This window comes from Neofelis nebulosa, chromosome 9 (genome assembly GCF_028018385.1).
Source record: "Neofelis nebulosa isolate mNeoNeb1 chromosome 9, mNeoNeb1.pri, whole genome shotgun sequence".
NCBI lineage: Eukaryota > Metazoa > Chordata > Mammalia > Carnivora > Felidae > Neofelis > Neofelis nebulosa.
This window is the reverse complement of record NC_080790.1, coordinates 112008374-112030334: the sequence shown is the minus strand read 5'-3', so window position 1 is coordinate 112030334 and position 21961 is coordinate 112008374. Positions and strand designations below refer to the sequence as shown.

General features: G+C 38.4%; 1 protein-coding gene across 5 annotated transcripts in view; it reads left to right on the top strand.

The window, feature by feature from the left end:
• PTPRA (protein tyrosine phosphatase receptor type A) overlaps nucleotides 1-21961 on the top strand; it is a 164016-nt gene that overhangs the window by 76698 nt on the left and 65357 nt on the right. For 4 of the 5 annotated variants that reach the window (XM_058685055.1, XM_058685052.1, XM_058685051.1 and 1 more), the window contains 3 exons: nucleotides 11152-11230; nucleotides 11788-12129; nucleotides 20067-20093. In XM_058685055.1, coding sequence (XP_058541038.1) covers nucleotides 11158-11230; nucleotides 11788-12129; nucleotides 20067-20093 — 442 coding nt within the window. In that variant the 5' untranslated portion in view covers nucleotides 11152-11157. Of the gene's footprint in view, nucleotides 1-11151; nucleotides 11231-11787; nucleotides 12130-20066; nucleotides 20094-21961 lie in introns of those variants that run through there. The other variant, XM_058685054.1, reaches the window with a different exon arrangement.

The following is a 21961-nucleotide window of genomic DNA, read 5'->3' as shown; positions in this document are numbered from 1 at the left end:
TCTTGATGATTATAGCTTTGTAGTGTAGCTTGAAGTCTGGGATTGTGATGCCTCCTGCTTTGGTTTTCTTTTTCAAGATCGCTTTGGCTATTCGGGGTCTTTTCTGGTTCCATACAAATTTTAGTATTATTTGTTCTAGCTCTGTGAAGAATGCTGATGTTACTTTGATAGGGATTGCATTGAATATGTAGATTGCTTTGGGTAGTATCGACATTTTAACAATATTTGTTCTTCCTATCCAGGAGCATGGAATCTTTTTCCATTTTTTTGTGTCTTCTTCAATTTCTTTCATAAGCTTTCTATAGTTTTCAGTGTATAGATTTCTTACCTCTTTGGTTAGATTTATTCCTAAGTATTTTATGGTTTTTGGTGTAATTGTAAATGGGATCGATTCCTTGATTTCTCTTTCTATTGCTTCATTGTTGGTGTATAGGAATGCAACCGATTTCTGTGCATTGATTTTATATCCTGCAACTTTGCTGAATTCATGAATCAGTTCTAGCAGTTTTTTGGTGGAATCTTTTGGGTTTTCCATATAGAATATCATGTCATCTGTGAAGAGTGAAAGTTTGACCTCCTCCTGGCTGATTTGAATGCCATTCCCATAATATATACTTTAAATATCTCATAATTTTATATATCAATTATACCTCAATAAAGCCAAAATTAAAAGATTCCTTTCACAGTGGCAGCGTAATATAATCAGGAATTAATGCAAGAAGACATGAATAGGACAAAAAAAATGAGTAAATACAGTAACACCTTAAGGAACATTTTCTGAAAAAGTAAATGGAGGGGCACCAGGGTGGCTTAGTTGGTTGAGTGTCCGACTTGATTTCAGCTAAGGTCATTCATTATCTCATGGTCGTGTCAGGCTCCGTGCTGAGCATAGAGCCTGCTTGAGATTGTCTCTCTCCCTCTCTCTGTCTCTGCTCCTGCCCCACACACCCTCTCTGTCTTTCCCCCCTCTCAAAATACGGAAACATTAAAAAAAATAATAAGTGGGGAGAATACTGTGTCCCAGGATTATAAAATTCAGTACCATAAAATGCCATTTCTCTCTGATCTGGTTATTTTATCAGTCTTTTATTATAAAAATGTTCAAATATAGAGAAAAATTGAGACCATTTTTTACCCACCCCCACCACATAGACCCAACAATGAACATTTTATTATACTTGTTTTATCAAATTATTTGTCCATCTATCTGCCATTCCTCTGTTCATTCATATTCATTCATCATTCATATTGTTTTTAATGTATTTCAAAGTAAATTGCTTATATCAGGATACTTCTTCCCAAATACTTAACCATGCATATCATTTATATTTGTTTATGGGTGGAATTGTCTTCAGAGGTGAAATTTATGTGCAAATGTACAAATGTATTACCCTATCAAAATACAGAGTATCATGCTAAGCAAAATAAGTCCATCAGAGAAAGAGAAGTCATATGATTTCACTTACGTGTGGAATTTAAGAAACTCACCAGATAAACATAGGGAGAGGAAAGGAAAAATAAGATAAAAACAGAAATGGAGGCAAACCATTAAAGACTCTTAAATACAGAGAACAAACTGAGGGTTGCTGGAGGGGTATTGGGTGGGGGGATGGGCTAAATGGGTGATGGGCATTAAAGAGGACACTTGTTGGGATGAGCACTGGGTGTTCTATGTAAGTGGTTGAATCACTAAATCCTACCCCTGAAACCATTATTGTACTGTAAGTTAACTAACTTGGATTTAAATTTTAAAAAGAAAACAGTTTTTCTCTTGTCCAGGAAGATACACTTATATTTTTTTCCAGTAAACCTTTCATCTCTTTCATAGGCAAACATTGTTCTGATTTTTTTCCCACCATAGGTTAGTTTTTTAATCTTTTATTTTGAATTTTCTTTTAATTTCAATTATTTATTTTTTTAGTCATCTCTCTGCCTAATTGTGGGGCTCAAACTCATGACCCCAAGATCAAGAATCACATGCTTTACTGACTGAGCCAGCCAGGCGCCCCTCCACTATAGATTAGTTTTGCTTGTTCTAGAACTTCACATGTATGGAATCATATGTTATATGCTCTTTTATGTAAGGCTTTTTTCACTCAGCATGATGTATTTTAGATTCATTCATGTTGTCATATCAGTAATTCTTTCCTTTCATTGCTGAGTAATATTCCATTGTGAGAACATACCACTGTTTATATAATTTCTTATTGATGGTTACCTGGATTGTTTTCAGTTTTCTGTTATTATGAATATTCTTGTACTAGTCTTTTTGTGCTCATATGTTTATATTTCTCTTGGGTAAATGTATAGGAATGGAATTACTGGATCACGAAGTAGGTATATATTTGGTTTTATAAGAAGCTGGTACCTGCAGGGGTACCTGAAGCTGTCATACAAACTGATTTTTAAAATAAAATGAAAATACAGGGCACCTGGGTGGCTCTGTCAGTTAAGTGTCCGTCCAACTCTTGATTTCGGCTCAGGTCACGATCTCACGATTTGTGAGATAAAGTCCTGTGTTGGGCTCTGCGACGACAGCATGGAGCCTGCTTAGGATTCTCTCTCTACCTCTCTCTCTGCCCCTCCTCTACTTGTGCATGCCTGTATGTGTGTGTGTACTTGCTCTCTCTCAAAATAAACATTTAAAAATAAAATAAAAATTTCACAAATAGTAGCCCATCCTAGAAACCATTCTGTGACAGGGAAAACCATTCCTACTATTAGAATGTGTGCACTGGGTTCCTGGCATTGTGCAGACTACAGCTGGCAGTTCTGGTTTCCGCCTGACATTTCATAGTACATATTTCCTTTGGATTCAAACTACTTAACCATTCATCTGTATTCGTAACCATTCATCTGTATCTGTATTCATCAAAGGCTAGACCTTCATCATAGAACCAGCTTTTAAAATCAAGAGAGGGGCAGGGGAGGGAGAGAGAAATACCAATGGTTCCCCTCCCCCATGAATTTTAATTTAATTTTTGCAAAGTTTATTTTTAAGATAGCCAAAAGGTGTCCTGTATACTGAAATAAAATGATCTCCAGAGAGCCTCCTCATTCTGTTCAAAACCAAAAGGTGTCCTGTATATTGAAATAAAATGATCTCCAGAGAGCCGCCTCATTCTGTTTAACAGGCTTCATAGTATTCCATTTTATGAATAGGCCATCATTTATTTAATCATATTTCTTTCTCCTGTTGATAAACATTTAGGTTATTTCCAATATTTTTCTATTGCAAACAGTGCTGCATTGAATATCCTTGTACATAGGGCATTTTTAAGGTATGAGTATATATATCTAAAATTCTCAATTGGAATTATGTCAAAGGGATTGTGCTTTTGCAATTCTGCTAAATATTTACAATCATATGAGAGTACCTTTTTTCTCAAATCTTTGCCCCAGTACATTGTTGTTAAGTTTTTTATATTTGCCTGTCTGATAAGCAAACACTGATATTATGGTGTAGCCTTAATTTGGCTTTCTCTAATCATGAGTTGAGTTTAAGCATTTTTTTACATATATAAGAGAACGGTTTCCTTTTCTGTGAATTGTCAGTTTTATATCTTTGCCCATTTTTCTTTTGGATTGGTGGTTCCCTTTTATTAATATGTAGGAATCCTTTATACATTAGGGAAATAAGACCTTTGTGAATGAGTTGGAAATATTTTTGAAGAGCTCATTCTTTAAAAATATAGAAGTAGTTGTTTTAGTGGAATGGTGGAAAAAGAAGCCAGATTGCCATGGAGACAACTCTTCCTAGAAATTTGGCTGCAAAGTAGAGTAGAGAGAATACTAGCTGAAGGATTGATGTAGAGTCAAAAGAGTTCTCCCTTTCCTTTAAATTCTTATGTCTAAATGCTGTTGTAAGTTAAAGCGTGGAGGTGGTGGTAGGGGATCTACAGGACAGGATTCCTAATGAATTGAGATTTTTGAAAATTTTTTTTTCAACGTTTTTTATTTATTTTTGGGACAGAGCGAGACAGAGCATGAACGGGGGAGGGGCAGAGAGAGAGGGAGACACAGAATCGGAAACAGGCTCCAGGCTCCGAGCCGTCAGCCCAGAGCCCGACGCGGGGCTCGAACTCACGGACCGCGAGATCGCGACCTGGCTGAAGTCGGACGCTCAACCGACTGCGCCACCCAGGCGCCCCATGAATTGAGATTTTTAGGAGGAACTGTAGATGAGGAGGAAATGTGTAAATATGTTGACTGGGAGTTAAGGGTGTCATGCAGTCCAGTGGCTTCTATTTTCTCAAGTGAAGGCAAAGCCAACAGCCAAGAGTGTGGGAGGAGGTGGTTGGAGAGGAGAGGAGGTTCTTTGAAATCACTGCTATGGAGAATTGGAAAGAGCTGAGGAGGGAAATATAGAAACATTGCAGAAATTGTTTGGAGTTCCATCGAAGCAGAAGTAGTATCAGCCTTATGGCTTGTTTGGTTTTCTTAAGCAGCATTTGACAGTCCCAGATGTGGGGCTGTTGGTTGGATTAGTTTAGGATTGGACTGTTTTTGTTTTTCCCCATGTAAGTAGAATAGAACAGGGGTAGCAAAAGAATTTAGGATGTTAGTAAGGTAGTGATGGAATTGACACCAAGCTTTCTTGGGTAGAGAAGGAAATAGGACAGAAATACTAGATAGAAAATTAGAGAGAGGTTCAAGGGACCGGAAGCCTAGGTGAGGTCAGAGAACAGGTGTAGACATAAAAGAGAGGGAACTGTAAGGAATAGAGAGTGTGGTGGAGAGTGGGAAGGTAAGCCTCAGTCTGAGTTTTTCCTGGTGATGACAGAACCATTGTCAAGGCTGGCCCAAGTGGAGTAGAGATGTAAGGTTCTTGGAGTTGAGGAAGTCCAGTAATTCATAGGCTGGCCCGGATGTGAATTGTGGTGGCTGTCATCTGTGAGGATGTTGAACCATCTTCCAGGAGAATATCAGGACTGGGGGATGGGAAGAAAATTGTGAGCCACATTGCAGTCTCTTCAGTGATAAGGGAGTGCTAGCAAATTATTAGGCAAAAAGCCCTCAAGAATGGGGACCATTAGAACAGGTTCTAGGAAGAATGGTTTGCATTTGAGATCCTTGAGTGAGGAAACCTCAACTCTCCTTGGTGACATGTAGCTCTGGGATACTTGGAATAGATTTGGAGACTGGAAGAGGAAGGAAGTAAACAAGCACAGGTATGCATGCAGTTTAGTCTGGGAGGCAGGAAGTCACAGGAATTTGCCAGAGAGACTTTATAATATAAATTTATAATATATTATAAAGTCTCTTTCTGAGAAGAATGAGGCCTTGACTGTGGTTTTCCTGGTTGTGGTCTATAGCTACACCTTGTTACCAACATGGATCTTTTTACATTAGCATACCTCTCACGGCCTAGTTTACACGCACAGATCCTCTCCAACTTGCACTCTGCACTTCTTTCCCCTTGCAGCCTTTCACATGAAGTACTGTCTTTCTTCTGCAGTTTCCTTCTTTTTGATTCATATATTCATGCTCTGTAGTGAAATCTGATTTCTTTTTAAGTTAATTTGATTGGTTTTTTTTTAATTTTTATTTATGTTAGAGAGAGCATGCGTGCACTTGCGTGCAAGTAGAGGGGCAGAGAGAGGGGGTACAGGATATCTATGCTGATAGTGAACCCGGTAAGTACAATACAAAGAAGAAAATAAAAATCATAAAGTGCCATGCTAAATGTTTATAGATTTTCCCTTCCAGTTTTATTTTCATGCATATACTTTCATACACATACATGGATCTAGTTAAGGTCATATGGTATATTCAGTTTTGATCTGTTTTTTTAAGCTTAAAAAATGAAGGTCTTGTTCCATTTTCTTAAATTCTTTGAATTGTAACAGTATATCATCTTGAATAGCAGCAACATAGTACTTATTTCAGCTTTTTCCTATTTTCCCTGCTGTTGGATATTTGGATTGTTTCTACTTTTCCATTTAATGAATATCTCTGTATCATTTTCACCTGAGTTTCAGATAATTTACTTTTACTTAGAATAGAGCCTTGGAAGTGGGTCACAAAACAATATGGACACATTTAAGATCCTTGTATAATCTTTCTGGGAAGGCATTTGTTGTTACAGGCTAATGGCCATTCCGACCAGTGTCTGGTTCCTTTTCATGAGACTCTTGCTAGCATTGAATACTTCATATAATTGATCATTTCTGATTTGGAAGGTGGAAATATTATCTCGTTATTGTATTCCTTTGATTAATGGGGATGGTTAGCACTTTTTCATGTATTTTCTTAGCTGTTTTTCTCTTCTGTAAATTACCTGTTTAGGATTTTTAGGGTTTTCAAAATTGAGGTCTTCGTGTTTTCCATATTGATATGACTTCTTATTTTAACGCTTTGTCTTATTGGTGGCAATTTTCCTAGTTTATTTCCCTTAAAAAAATAGACTTTATTTTTTAGAGTAGTTTTGGGTTCATGGTAAAATTGAGCAGAAATTAGAGTTTCCCAATACTCCCTGCCCCCATACATGCACAACCTCCCACGCTCGTCATCCTGCACCACATGGTACGTTTATTACAGCAAATGAATCTGCATTGACACATCGTTATCATCTTGTTTCCATTAGGATTTACTTGGTGTTGTGCATTCTGTAGGTTTGGACAAATATATAATGACATGTATTTACCATTGTATTATTATACAGAATAGTTTTACTTGAAATCCTCTGTGCTCTGCCTTTTCATTCCCTCCCTCCTTCCTAGCTCCACAGCCACTAATCTTTTTACTGTCTCCAGGGCCTTGTCTTTTTAAGAATTATGTCCTATAGTTGGAATCATACAGTATGTAGCTTTTCCAAATTGCTTTCTTTCACCTACTAATATGCATTTGAAGTTCCTTCATGTCTCTTTGTGCTTTGATAGCTCATAACCTTCTAGTGCTGCATAATATTCCGTTGTCTGGATGGAGTCCAGTTTACTCATCCATTCACCTACTGAAGGGCATCTTGGTTGCTTCCAGTTTTGGCAATTAAGAATAAAGCTGGGGCTTTATGGGGCACTTCGGTGGCTCAGTCGGTTGAGTGTCCAACTTCAGCTCAGGTCATGATCTCACAGTTTGTGAGTTCAAGCCTCATGTCGGTCTCTGTGCTTACAGCTCAGAGCCTGGAGCCTGCTTCAGATTCTGTCTTCCTCGCTCTCTGCCCCTCTCCCACTCATACTCTGTCTCTCTCTCTCTCAAAAATAAACATTAAAAAAAATTTTTTTTCAAAAAGAATAAAGCTGTTGTAAACATCTGTGTGCAAATTTTTGTGTGGACATAGTTTTAAACTTGCTTGGGTAAATAACAAGGAGTGCAATTGCTGGATCCTATGGAGAAGGTTTAGTTTTGTAAGGAACCACTAAACTGTCTTCCAGAGTGGCTGTACCACTTAGCATTTCTGCCAACAATGTATGAGACTTCCTGTTGCTCCACAGGCTCACCAGTATTTGCTGTTGTCAGTACTGTGGATTTTGGCCATTCTGATAGATGTGGTGTCTCATTGTTTTAACTTGCAATTCCTTAATGACACATGTTATTGAATATCTTTTCATATGTTTATTTGCAATCTCTCTATCTTCTTCATTGAGGTGTCTAATAAGGCCTTTGGCCCATGTTTTAATTGGTTTATGTTCTTAGTTGTTCATTTTTAAGAGTTCCTATAAATTTTGGGTAACAGTCCCTTATCAGATGTGCCTTTTGCAAATATTTTCTCCCAGCCTGTGGCTTGTCTTCTTTTTCTCTTGAGATTGTCTTTCACAGAGCAGAAGCTTTTAATTTGAATGAAGTCCAGGTTATTGATTATTTCTTTCATAGATCGTGCCTTTAGTGTTATATCTAAAGAGTCATCACCAGGGGCGCCTGGCTGGCTCAGTCGGTTAAGCGTCCGACTTCGGCTCAGGTCACGATCTCGCGGTCCGTGAGTTCGAGCCCCGCGTCGGGCTCTGGGCTGATGTGTCTCCCGCTCTCTCTGACCCTCCCCCGTTCATGCTCTGTCTCTCTCTGTCTCAAAAATAAATAAACTTAAAAAAAAAAAATTAAAAAAAGGGGCGCCTGGGTGGCTCAGTCGGTTGAGCGGCCGACTTTGGCTCAGGTCATGATCTCGCGGTCCGTGAGTTCGAGCCCCGCGTCGGGCTCTGTGCTGACAGCTCAGAGCCTGGAGCCTGTTTCAGATTCTGTGTCTCCCTCTCTCTGACCCTCCCCCATTGATGCTCTGTCTCTCTCTGTCTCAAAAATAAATAAACGTTAAAAAAATTTTTAAAAATAAAGAGTCATCACCATACCCAAGGTCATTTGACTTTCTCATATGTTATCTTCTAAGAGTCTTTGTGTTTACATTAAATTTGTGTTTACATTTAGGTCTGTGAGAATAAGTTTTTGTGAAAGTATAAGGTCTGTGTCCACATTTTTTTCTTGTATATGTATGCCCAGTTCTAGCACAATTTATTGAAAAGACTATCTTCGCTCCATTGTATTGCCATTGCTCCTTTGTCAGAGGTCAGTTGACTATATTTACGTGGGTCTGTATTTGGGCTCTCTCTTCTGTTATATTGCTCTATTTTTCTATTCTTTCACCAATCCCACACTTTTTTTTAAATTTAATTTTTTAAATTTACATCCAAATTAGTTAGCATATAGTGCAACAGTGATTTCAGGAGTAGGTTCCTTAATGCCCCTTACCCATTTAGCCCCTCCCTCCTCCCACACTCCCTCCAGTAACCCTCAGTTTGTTCTCCATATTTATGAGTCTCTTCTGTTCTGTCCCCCTCCCTGTTTTTGTATTATTTTTGTTTCCCTTCCCTTATGTTCATCTGTTTTATGTCTTAAAGTGCTCATATGAGTGAAGTCATATGATTTTTGTCTTTCTCTGACTAATTTAGCTTAGCCTAATACCCTGTAGTTCCATCCACGTAGCTGCAAATGGCAAGATTTCATTCTGTTTGATTGTCGAGTAATACTCCATTGTATATATATACACCACATCTTCTTTATCCATTCATCCATCAATGGACATTTGGGCTCTTTCCATACTTTGGCTATTGTTAATAGTGCTGCTATAAACATTGGGGTGCATATGTCCCTTCAAAATAGCACACCTGTATCCCTTGGATAGATACCTAGTAGTGCAATTTGCTGGGTTGTAGGGTGGTTCTATTTTTAATTTTTTGAGGAACCTCCATACTGTTTTCCAGAGTGGCTGCACCAGCTTGCATTCCCAACACACTGTCTTGATTACTGTTGCTTTATGCTAAGTCTTGAGTCTGGTAGTGTTAGCCCTCCAAGTTTGCTCCTCTTCAGTATTGAGTTAGCTCTTCTCAGTCTTCTGCCTCTCTGTATAATCTTTAGAATTAGTTTGTCAAAATCCACGAAATAACTTGCTAGGATTTTCATTGAGATTGCATTGAGTCTGTAGACCAAGTTGGAAAGAACTGACATCTTAACAATATCGAGTCTCCCTGTTCATGAACATATTTATGATTGATTTCTTTTACATTTAGTAGCTTTTATTTTTTCTATCATCAGATATGCCATTTTACCTTTGTGGTTTCTTACGTTAGAAAATCTTTCCTCATTCTGAGCTCACATAAATATTCATTTCTTTCCTTTTAAAATGTGTTTTTAGGGCACCCGAGTGGCTCAGTTGGTAAGTATCTGACTTCCGCTCAGGTCATATCTCCTGGTTCATGAGTTCAAGTCCCGCATTGGGCAAGCTCGAGCCCTACCGCGAGTGAGTCCCACTTCTCTCTCTCCCTCCCCTTCTTTCTTTGCCTCTCGTGGGATTCTCTCTCCCTCTCTCTGCCTCTTGCTCACTTGTGCCCTCTCTCTCTCTCAAAAATTAAAAAAAAAATGTGTTTTTTAAGCATTTAATTCTTCTACCCATCTGGATTTTATTTTTGGTATTTGGAATGAGGTGACAGTCTAACCTTCTCCCCCTAAATACATAGTTATTTTTCCCCCAAACCATTTCCTATCAAGAATAGACATGTACACATATATAGTAATCAGCCTTCCAGTTTGTTTTCTAACCCTTTTGTAGGAAATTGTATGCTTTCCCAATTTTATTTTTTTTTTATTTTATTTTTTTTTAAATTTTTTTTTTTCAACGTTTTTTATTTATTTTTGGGACAGAGAGAGACATAGCATGAACGGGGGAGGGGCAGAGAGAGAGGGAGACACAGAACCGGAAACAGGCTCCAGGCTCCGAGCCATCAGCCCAGAGCCCGACGCGGGGCTCGAACTCACAGACCGCGAGATCGTGACCTGGCTGAAGTCGGACGCTTAACCGACTGCGCCACCCAGGCGCCCCTGCTTTCCCAATTTTAGATTATGGTCAGGAATCTTGTATGGCTGCACCTTGGGGAAGGCATTACTAACCCCATTTCCCTACTAGGCATGTTGCTGGTACCAGAGTCAAACTCCTGAGATGTGTACGAACTACCTCCATCTCCCTACCCTTCCCCAGAGGTTCTCATGTACCCCTTGGAAAGTACCCCTTGCTTCCCTTGAGCATCACGACCATATTTAGTTACCACCAGGCTGTGAGGCTCCTGAAGATGGGATGTATGAGTGTATTGCTCCCTGGTTCTTTCCCTAGTACCTAGTTCACTGAAGGGCACAAAAATCCGAATGGACCAATGAGCCACTATTACCAGTAAGAATGTGCCACAGCCCTCTGATGCGGTTTGTGATGAAATAAAGGTTGGGAACAGCTGTATAAGGTCTGTTTCAAAGGGCATCACAGTCATACAGTCACCCTACCTTCTCCAAACTTCTCATGCTGAACATGCTAAAGCTGCACATGGCAAGCACGAGGGGAGCTTTTCACGGGACTGCTGCCTGGCTCTTACCCCAGGAGATGCAGTCTGCTATGGGAATTTTTTAAAGTTCTTTGGGTGATTCTAAAGTGCAGTCAAGGTTGAGAATCACGCTTTAAAAAGTAGGTTCTTATTAAGTATTATTTGTATTGATATAATGATTCAATTAAGTGGTTGGATTTGGGGGGAAATGTGCATATCAGACTCCCAAAAGATCATTGGTCCTATGTGCACATTTTATTGCTGGGAAGACTTTACTCCACATACTCCTTTGGTGAGTATTTTGGACATGGTTAACAATAATATAGGGCCTTATCTAACATGGCTGTCTGTTTTCTAGGCCAGCATGGATTCCTGGTTCATTCTTGTTCTGCTTGGCAGTAGTCTGATACGTGTAGGTGCCAACAATGCAACCACAGGTAAGTTGTCATTTAATAAAGCTGGCATTCAAAATGGAATTTTGCTGTCACATTTAATGACCTAAAATTGGAGACCTAGGTGATATTAAAGAAAGAAAAAATACTAAAGTTTTACTTTAAAGTGATGGTATAAAGTAAATATCTTTGGAAATCTGAGTCGTAGTGAATGCTCAACATTGCTCTATATACAATATACTACTTTAAAGAAGTAGATTATATGTTCATTCCTGAAAAATTTTTTTAAAAATGTTGCTACTTAAGATTCCTGTATACTGATTCTGAGGAAATAAGTAATGAATCCAGTTTTCTTCTTCCCTTAAACAGTAGTCCTTTGGAAGTGCTAGAAAGGGCCCACCATTAGATATAAGTGTGTGTGGGGTGGGGGTGGGGGTTGGGGAGAGAGAGAGAGGGAGAGGTCTTTCTTTGGCCTCCTGGTGTTTAAGAGTTTATTAAGGCTTGCTGCTTTGTGCCTTACAACTTCAAGCTATCACATTCTTCATGGGTTGTTTTCTTTCTTTTGTGTGTGTGTGTGTGTGTGTGTGTGTGTGTGTTTATAGTTTCACCTTCAGTAAGCGTTACAAGATCTATGAAAACATCAACAACAGCATCAGTTAAAGAAGAGACCAAAACTTCAAGTCCTGCTTCTTCAGTAACTTCTCTGTTTGTGGCACCAACATTCAGCCCAAATCTAACACTGGGACCCACCTATGTAACCACTGTCAATTCTTCAGATTCTGACAATGGGACCACAAGAACAGCAAGCACGGATTCTGTAGTCACTACAATTTCACCTAATGGAACGTGGCTTCCAGATAACCAGCTCACAGATGCCAGCACAGAACCTTGGGAGGGGAACTCCAGCACCGCGGCAACCACCCCAGAAACTTTCCCTCCTTCAGGTACTAGAGATGGTTTCTATTTGTTTTTTCTTTTTCTCTTTGAAGTTCCTCACCATTTTATTGTTTTGTGTTTTCTAGCCATAAGATTTCTTGAAATAATAAACATTGCAAACTAATGTTAGCAGATATAGAGAATTCTTAGGAATATCTGGCTAACATAGAGTTAAGAGGAAAGAAGAGATATTCCGGAGGCTATCCTGCTTTGCCTGACATTCCGGTTAGACCAGGGAGGCTTAAGTGTCAAAGGTGGAGGAAAAAGTTTGAAAATACAAGAGAAAGGGGAGCTAATTGATAATGCGAGAAGCTAAAGATGAAAGGGTGCAGAAGGGTGACACGATTAGCCTTGAACAGAAGGGACCCTTGGAGATCATGGGAAGGCGAATGGGTCTGGACGTGCATAACAGATATGGGATAGGAATCCACAGGCTAGGGGTGGAGTTAGAGGAGCTCAGGAAACAGTTAAGTTGCAGTGCCAGTTTGCTCAGGGCGTCAGCCCTGCCCACTTCTTTCCTTCAGTTCATCACTAGTTGATTTGCAAGTGGCACCAGAAATAGAATCAGCCTTGAGTCAGAAACCAGGTGGGGTAGGGCAAGTTTCTGACCCCTTTGAGCCTCAGTCAGGGTCCTCATCTATAAGAGAGAAGGGGTCCCTCAGATGGCTTCTGTGAAGAGTAAAGGAAATTGTCCCCCGACAGCTGTGTAACTGTCATTCCTTTCCTAGCAAAAATCACTGTTCCCTCTGTTTTGTTTTGTTTGAATGTTTATTTTTGAGAGAGAGAGAGAAAAGAGACAGAGCTGGGGAGGGACAGGGAGAGAAGGAGACAGAGAATCCCAAGCAGTCTCTGCACTGTGTGTGCAGAGCCCACTGTGGGGCTCGAACTCACAAACCATGAGATCATGGTCTGAGCCGAAATCAAGGGTCAGATGCTTAACCGACTGAGCCATCCAGGTGCCTTTTTTTTTTTTTTTTTTTTTTTAAGTAGGCTTCATGTCCAATGTGCAGCCCAACATGTAGCTTGAACTGAAATCAAGAGTCAGACTCTTATCCAACCGAGCCACTCAGGCGCCCCGTTGTTCCCTTTTCTGTGGTCTCACCCCTTTGGTTCATATTTCTTCCCTGTTAGATGGTGAGGGCCCCTAGATTAGAATCACGTCTGGCTCATGGAGAGCATTCAGAAAGTATTTGCTGAATTGAATCTCATTCGGTTACTACACGTGACATTTTTTAGCTAGACCGTGTAACCCAGACCCTGCACTTGCCTGCTTTAATCCCTTGTTTTCCACTGGAAAGGCTATGCAGCACTTGCAGGTACGAGCAGTCTGCTGAGCCACGCTACCTGAGTTTGGATCCCATCTCTGCTGTACACTGGCTGTGTGACCGTAGGCAGGTTTATTTCACCTCTGTACCTTAGTTCCTTCATCTGTAAAATGAGAACAAGTGATAGTAATAATACTTCCCTTGCTCAGGAACTAGTAGGATTAAATGAGTTGATACAGGGAAAGCATTTACAGTGCACACCTGCACACGGGAGGCACTATTTTTAAGCGGTAGGCATTGTACTAAGAGTTTTACGGAGGTATCCTATGAATCCCATGAGGTGGGTTCTGTTTTCTGTTTTGCAGGTGAAGGAGTTTTACAATGATGAAACTAACTCCAGGAGTGTTTTTCAAAGTAAAGGTCGTGACCAATTCATGACATCATTTTCAGTGGGCCATCCTGAGTGATTTGTTTCTTTGTTTTTTAAGTGGATGGTTCTGTTCCATTTTCTGTTCTTTTTATGTAATGTGTATTATTTTGTGAAACTTTAATTTCAGTTATACAGAAGCACATACTGAGTAACAGTGTAAAAGATATTTCTTGCTGTGAGTTATGGCTGTTGCTTAGGGAGGGAAGACGAAATAACGTATGAAATAACTCAAATAACTCGTATGAACTGAATGAGTGGGAAAGGTGAGCCAGTAACCCATGCCTGGCTGACTCTGCAGCCTGTGTTCCTCGCTTCTGTCTTCATTTAACTGTTCTGTGAGATGACTGGATAATTCTCTCCTTTTCATTGATGCTTTAATGTAAGACTATAGAGGTTAAATGATTTGTCTTAGATCTCAGAGCCAGCAGGTAGCAAGTTAGGCCTATTTCTCACTCTTGTGGTCTTTCCACTCTGCTGTTAAGGAAACGAATTTTCCGGGGCGCCTGGGTGGCGCAGTCGGTTAAGCGTCCGACTTCAGCCAGGTCACGATCTCGCGGTCCGTGAGTTCGAGCCCCGCGTCGGGCTCTGGGCTGATGGCTCGGAGCCTGGAGCCTGTTTCCGATTCTGTGTCTCCCTCTCTGTCTGCCCCTCCCCCGTTCATGCTCTGTCTCTCTCTGTCCCAAAAATAAATAAAAAACGTTGAAAAAAAAAAATTAAAAAAAAAAAAAAAGGAAACGAATTTTCCATAATCTGCCTTAGGTCCAAATTACGCCACAGCTAAGAAACCAGTTATTATACAGTTAACACATTTCATGTCTCAGGAGAGACTGAGGCTACATTTCACTGGTGACTTTTTCAAGATGAGTAAAACTCAAGGAAACCTTTATGGTACATCAGGATGTCACAGTCTGAACCCCACATCCTTCTCATCACTACCCTCTTACCAGTCCTCCCATAATCGTTACTTAATAATTTTTGGTTAAATCAGTATTTAATGCTTTATCTTACTATAACTGTGATGTCATTCCCTGCTGAGCTATAGGTGTAATGTGATCATTTTTCTTTTCTTGTACACTTTTTTTCCTGGATTTTATAATTGCCTTATGTTTCTGTTTTAGTTTTCTTTTTGCCTATCGCCAGCCGGTTCTTCTCATACTTTCCATAGACTCTCGATATAGTTTCAACAAAGTCAGATCTGTCAGGTAATCTGTTTTTTGTTTTTTTGTTTTTTGTTTTTTCCTACAGATTTTCCTCCTGAGTCCTCCATTGTCTTACTCAAATCTGGGCTTGATCGTCAGGGCTGCTGCCTAGGTGTTGGTCTGGGATTTCCCTTCTCTTTTATTTTGTGAATTCCTTTGTTTCCTGGCTTCTATATTGACATCTTTGTTGGATTACTCCATCATAGGATAGAACATATCCTCCAGTAGCCTCCTGAGAGAGAGGTCCAAGGGAGGTACATTGCGTGAGACCTTACGTGTCTAAAAATGGCTATAGGGCTGCGTATAGAATTTGAGGATGTATTTGTTTTCCCCGGAATGTCTAAAACATTGCCCTGACTCCTAATTTCCAGGCATGGAGGAGTCTACTGCTATCCTGATTCTTAATCACACTTTGTGTGTTTTGGGAAGATCATTCCTTTATCATTCATGTCCTGAAATTTTACAGAAATGTGTCTTGATGTGTATCTTTTTCATTCATTATGTTGGGTGCTTGATAGGGTTTTTGGAGCCTTGGTTCTTGATTCTGGAAATTTTTGGTTCTTCAGTTCGGGAGATTTTTCTTATATTTGGAAATTTTCTTCCATTGTCCATTTTCTCTGTTTTCTTCTTCTAAAATTCCTATTATTTAGATATTAGACATATCCTAGATTAATTCTTTAATCTTTTACATTTTTCTCTCCCATTGATCTTTGCTTTGAATCTCTGTTCTTTTCCTTTTTAAAATAAGCAAGTATGTATATATTCCTTTTTCTTGTGTTTATAACACAGATTATACACATATGGATTGTGTACATTTCTGCACATTGCTTTTTTCCATTAGCCTGTCATGCTTGTTCTATGTTACAGTAAAGAACTGCTTCATTGTATGGATATACCTTAACATATTTATCTGTCTTCCCTATCAGTGTCCGTTAAGGTTGTTTTCAGAGTACTCTTAGAAGCAGTACAATTTGTCATTTCAAGCATACACGAGAATATTGGTAGGATAAATTATTTTAAGTGTCCATTTGTAAATTGGTGGATATTGCCAGATTTTCCTCTGTTGGGAAATTTATTCCTATAAATAGTGTGTAAGAGTGCCTGTTTTCCTTTGCTGTCTTTAGTGCCGTAAATTATCAAACTTTTGGATCTGTGCCAGTCTAACAGGTGAAAATTAGCATCTCAAGTGTAGCTTTAATTTGCATTTTGTTGAGTGAGGTTGAGCATCTTTCCATATTTGGAAAGATCACTTGTATTTCTTTTTCTAAGAACTCTGTTGGTATCCTTTGCCCGTTCTTCTTATTAGAATGTTAGGCTTTTCTGACTCACTTATAGAAGCTCTTTAATGTTAGGGAAACCCTGGGGCACCTGGCTCAGTCAGTTAACAGTCAGACTTCCACTCAGGTCATTATCTCGCGGTTCGTGGGTTCGAGCCCTGCTTCGGGCTCTCTGCTGACAGCTTGGAGCCTGGAGCCTGCTTTGGATTCTATGTCTCCCTCTCTCTCTGTCCCTCCCCTGCTTGCGCGTGTACACGCTCTCTCTCTCAAAAATAAACAACCATTTAAAAAATTGTATTAAATGTTAGGGAAACTTTGTGTACCTGTGATAAAGTTGCAAATATTTTCCCCCAGTTGCTCATCTAGTTTTTCTGCATTGCAGAAGCTATCATAAGCAATTTCAAATTTTTTTAATTAAAAAATTTGTCAGTTTATTTTAACTAAATATTTTCTAGGTATTAGATCATATATAGGAAGGCTTTCCTTACTCCAGTATTACAAAATAGTTCTCCTTATGTTTTCTCCTAGAGTTATGGTTTCTTTCTTCTGTATATGTACATTTGTGTGCATGCAGGTGTGTGCATAAATCTTTGATCGATCTAAAATTTATTCTGATGTGAAGTGTGAACTATGGATCTGTTTTTTCCCCAAGTGGTTAATGACTTGTCCCAATACCTTTTTTTCTAAATATTTATTTATTTATTTAGAGAGAGAGACATAGAGAACATGAGAGGGAGGGGCACAGAGAGAGAGAGAGAGAGAGAGAGAGAGAGAGAGAGGAAGAGACTCCCAGGCAGCCTCTGTGCTGTCAGCTCAGAGAGAGAGAGAGAGAGAGAGAGAGAGAGAGAGAGGAAGAGACTCCCAGGCAGCCTCTGTGCTGTCAGCTCAGAGCTGTACTAGGTGTTCATCACAAACTGTGATATCGTGACCTGAGCTGAACTCCGGAGTCAGAAGCTTAACTGACTGAGCCACCCAGACGCCCCTGTCCCAATACCTTTTTTTTTTTTTAGCTTTTTTTTTTTTAATGTTTATTTATTTTTGAGAGAGACAGAGACTGAGCGTGAGCGGGAGAGGGGCACAGAGATAGAGGGAGACCTAGAATCCAAAGCAGGCTCCAGGCTCTGAGCTGTCAGCACAGAGCATCACATGGGGCTCAAACCCACGAACCATGAGATCATGACCTAAGCCGAAGTCGGACGCTTAACCGATTAAGCCACCCAGGCACGCCCCCCCGCCCCCCGCCCACCTCTTTTTGTTTCTTAGTTTGGTGTTTTTTTTTTTATGTCAGTACCCTTTAATGAATAATGTTTTTTTCCTCACTGATTCAAAATGCCACCTTATCATATATTGAATTCTGATATCTGATGTGTATTTAGGTTCTCATTTGTTATATGAGTTCGATTTCTTGGCATTTTTATTTTCTATTAATCGTTTTCTCTGTCCAGAAACCCCACCGTTCTGTTCTCTGTACAGAACCCCACCGTTTTAATAATTGTAACTAAAATAATCAGTATTTGATAAAGTGAGTCATCCCTTGTTAATCTTATTTTTCAGAATTTTGCTAGCAATTCTTGATTATTTTTCTTTATGAACATTAGAATCAACTTATATAGCAGGAGAAAAGTTTCTATTGATCATCTCACATTTATAGATTAACAGGGACAATTGACGTCTTCAAGTCTAAGAATGCAGTGTATTCCATTTGCTGAATTCTTACTTTGTATTTCTTGGCAGTGTTAAAGTTTTTGCCACTGATGTTGCACATGTTTTGTTCAGCTCATTTCTAGATATTTCAGAGGGGTTCTTTGTTACTTTGGTGTTTTGCTTTGTTTGTTGTTAGTATAAATGGAGTATTTTCTTCCACTGTGTCCTCTAACTGGCTGCTGTTGGGGCTGTGAAGGCTTCTGCTACTGTCATTATTTTTACTGTCATTTTTGACATACATCATTATTTTAGTTTTGAGTATACTACATAAAGCTGTTGGGTTTTGTAGGTATATTTTATCCTGATCATCTTAATAAATTTCCTCAATGTTTGGGGTGCCTGGATGGCTCAGTTGGTTAAGCGCCCAACTCTTGATTTCGGCTCAGGTCATGATCTCACGGTTTGTGAGTTTGAGCCCCACATTGGACTCTGCACTGACAGTGTGGAGCCTGTTTGGGATTCTTTCTCTCTCTCTGTCTCTCCCTCCCTTCCTCTGTCTCTTTCTCTCACTCTTTCTCAAAGTAAATAAGTAAACTTAAAAAAATAAATTTCCTCAGTGTTTGACATAATTTTCTTCAATTATCATGCCTTCAAATTAGTCTTTCTTTTTGTCTTTAAATGATTTGATGAGTATCTTCAGAACAAGGTTAGAAAACAATGGTAAAAGTCAGCCTTGTCTTGTACCTGACTCTCAAGGATGCTTTTAGTGGTTTTCCATTAATACGGCGCTGACTCTTGGGTTGAGATATAAACATATTTATCATGTTTAGGATTTATTAATTTATTCCTGTTTTGAAGAGCATATATGTCAAATTTTGCCAGTTGCCTGTTCAGCATCAATGAGCAAGATCTTTCTGATTTTTTCCCTCTTTTTATAATACGCTATGGTGAATCATTTTAATAGATTTCCTAACTTTATTCACATTTCTGCAAAAAAAAATCATACTAGGTCATGTTGTATTTTTCTTGAATGAACTGTAGCAATTTGTTTGATATTACTTTATTTGGGATTTTTCCATTGATAATTTGTAAGTTATTTCTAAATTAAATTGGTTTATATCTTTCCTTTATATGTGTGCTGTTTTTTAATTTTAATTGTATGTGTGCTATTTTTGATAACTTTTAGTTGTCAGTGTTTTGTTTAGCTTCACAGAAATCATTGAACTTAACCTAGAAAATTGTGCATCTCATTCATGTTTTCAAAATTACTTGAATGGGTTTGAAGAAAAGTCATCTCTTAAGATTAATTTCCTACATAGTGTTAATATTTGTTATCTTACATACTTGTGTCCATTTTCGTGCTTAAGTTGGCTAACCATTTATCTGTTTCACAGTTTGTTGCTTTTTTCCTTCCAAAGAGTGGGGTTTTTTTTTTTTCAGTTTTTATTTTTCAGTTTTTATTTCATTAATTTCTTTTCAATTCTTACTCTTTCTTTTTGCTTTTCTTAGATTTATTTTGTGCTCTTTCTTTCTTCCTGAGTTGAATGCTTGACTTGTTTACAGTCTTCCCAGTTAATTAATATATTTAATACTATGAATTTTTGTAAGCACAGCTTCAGCCATATCCCATAAGTGTTCCTGTGGGTAGTTATATTAGTTATGGTGCATTCTAAATATTCTGATAAAGACAGACCAAAATTCAGTGACTTAAGTAGACAAAACTTTGAAAAAGTTTTCTCTGTTAGTATATAGAATTTGGTCTACACTGGTTAGATTTTATTACCTGTTGCCATTTTAAGTCCTTTATATTCTTAACTTAATTTTGCCCTGTTGTATTTCATGAATGACCTAAAAGACATAAAGGCCTGTAATACAGTTATGTTTGTATTTCTCTTTGCCTTCTTATACTTTTTATGAATATTGGTGCTGTGTTGCCTTTGTGCTCTGAGAGGACAAACCACTGGTTAAAGTTTAGTGGGTCTGGGCAATCTTGTTTCCCATTTGTTGGAGGGTACCTCATTCTAGCTCCAACATACATAAAGAAAGAGCTGATTTTGTCTTAACTTAGGTTGAATAGTAATGTTTTTCTTTAATTTGAGTGAATGTTTCTATTTTTCACTTACTACACAGGTAATTCTGACTCGAAGGACAGAAGAGGTGAGCCAGTCACCTTATGTCTGTTGTCCCTTTTACAGTGTATGGTATTCATCATGTTTCCTCTGCTCAGTCTTGGTAACCTTGTGCATCTGTACGGTTGTGTGTTTATTTTCCCTTAAATTGTTTCCATATTAACCTCGTTCACAAGAGTAACGCGGAAACAAGTATTCACTATGTTTTCAAGTACAGATTATGGATTCTAACAGTTATGATATCTTTTATAGATCTTTTAACAAGTAATAAAACAGCTGTATCTTATTTTATCATATCACCTTGCTAATATCACCTTTTGGTGATATTAAGCCATTATTTCTACACCAGAGCTAATTCCTAATGTCTAGTCCATAATTGCCTATAAACATCCTAGTTTTTTGTGTTGTTTTCCCTAGTCTATAAAGCATCGACCCTTTGTCATTTTGTATGGATTTTATGGGTTTTCACCCTCTAGCGTGACATCCCTGTGACTGGAGATGCTGTGTCAGTGGTCTAAGCAGGACTGCCGGATCCCTGGTCACCAGAGAACAGATATGGGAGCACTCGTGTGCAGTGACACATTTTGCTTAGGAGAGTAGTAAGACTGTCATCAGAGGGTGTAAGAGAAAGAGATCATCCAAAATCTAAGGAATGATCATCACATTTGAGTTTCGAAATATTAATCTGTGAACCAGTTTTTCTCATATGTCACCTACTTTATTAAATGAGACTTCTTGAGGCTTTTTGTTTTCTTACTCTGTTATTTAACCATGCACAATTTTTCCTGCATAATTAAGTAATGGAACATTTGAAGGCTTATGAATTCCCACTAAGTAGAAAGCATCTGAATCAGAAAACTAGATATATAACCCTTTATGTGTTGTCCATCTGCCAATGTATTTAGTGAGGATTAGTGAGGTTATACTGTACACACATGTCTTTTGATTATCCAGCTCTCACTTTCTTAAACTCAGGAACTGGATTCTATTAAGTAGTGTCTTTGCTATTCACATTTGCTTACTAGATTTTCACTATCAGATGTAGAACTTAACAGATTTATGTTGCAATAGATAATTATATTTGCTCCTTAAAACTCTTTTAACCAATCCAAAAAGTCCAAGTGGTGTAAGCTTGAAGACTAAACATATAGCTCTCTGATTTCTTCCTCTACATAGTGTGTATTTTCTTAATATTTAGCCTTTCCTTGCCCCCCGGTATTATCCCTGTTTTACCTAGGTAACAAATAAGGATTTGAGTAGTTTTAATATTATGATTAAAAAGAAATAAAATTACCTTGATTATCTAGATTACTGCTAATTGTGACATTCTTTATATGTACTAGCCCATATCCTTTTTAAGTTAAAAAAATAATTTTATATAATTGCTTTTGACCAAACAGGAAAATGAAGAGATATACATATTCTCAGCAATATCTAAAGCCCCAAATGTAATGACACTTTTACCAGAGCAGATCTTTAGAAGTATTTCTATAAATTTTGATATCACATTCTAATTTTAAAGCCAAGTGCTTTCTGAGAAATGAGGCAAATTTTTAAAAAATATTTGCACCATAATGGGTTTGCTAAGCGAAGTATGTCATATGCAGATGAATTAAATTACCAGCTTTTCTGCACTGGTCTCTGGAATGGGGTGCTTTTGAACAGCAGTGGCTGGTGTTTTAATTGTCAAAACAGAAAGGAATAAAAAGAGAGGAAGGGAGGCAGGCAGCTTTGCTTCCTTTCTTTTGAAGTCTAAGAAACTGGTTGTTTTCTCATGTGTATTTTTTTTTTTTAATGTATCCCTCATTATTTAGTAGTACTAGCTTTTTTTCTGATTATGGTAAAATATACTTCCTATCAAATTTGCCATTCTAACTGTGTTCAGTGGAATTAAGA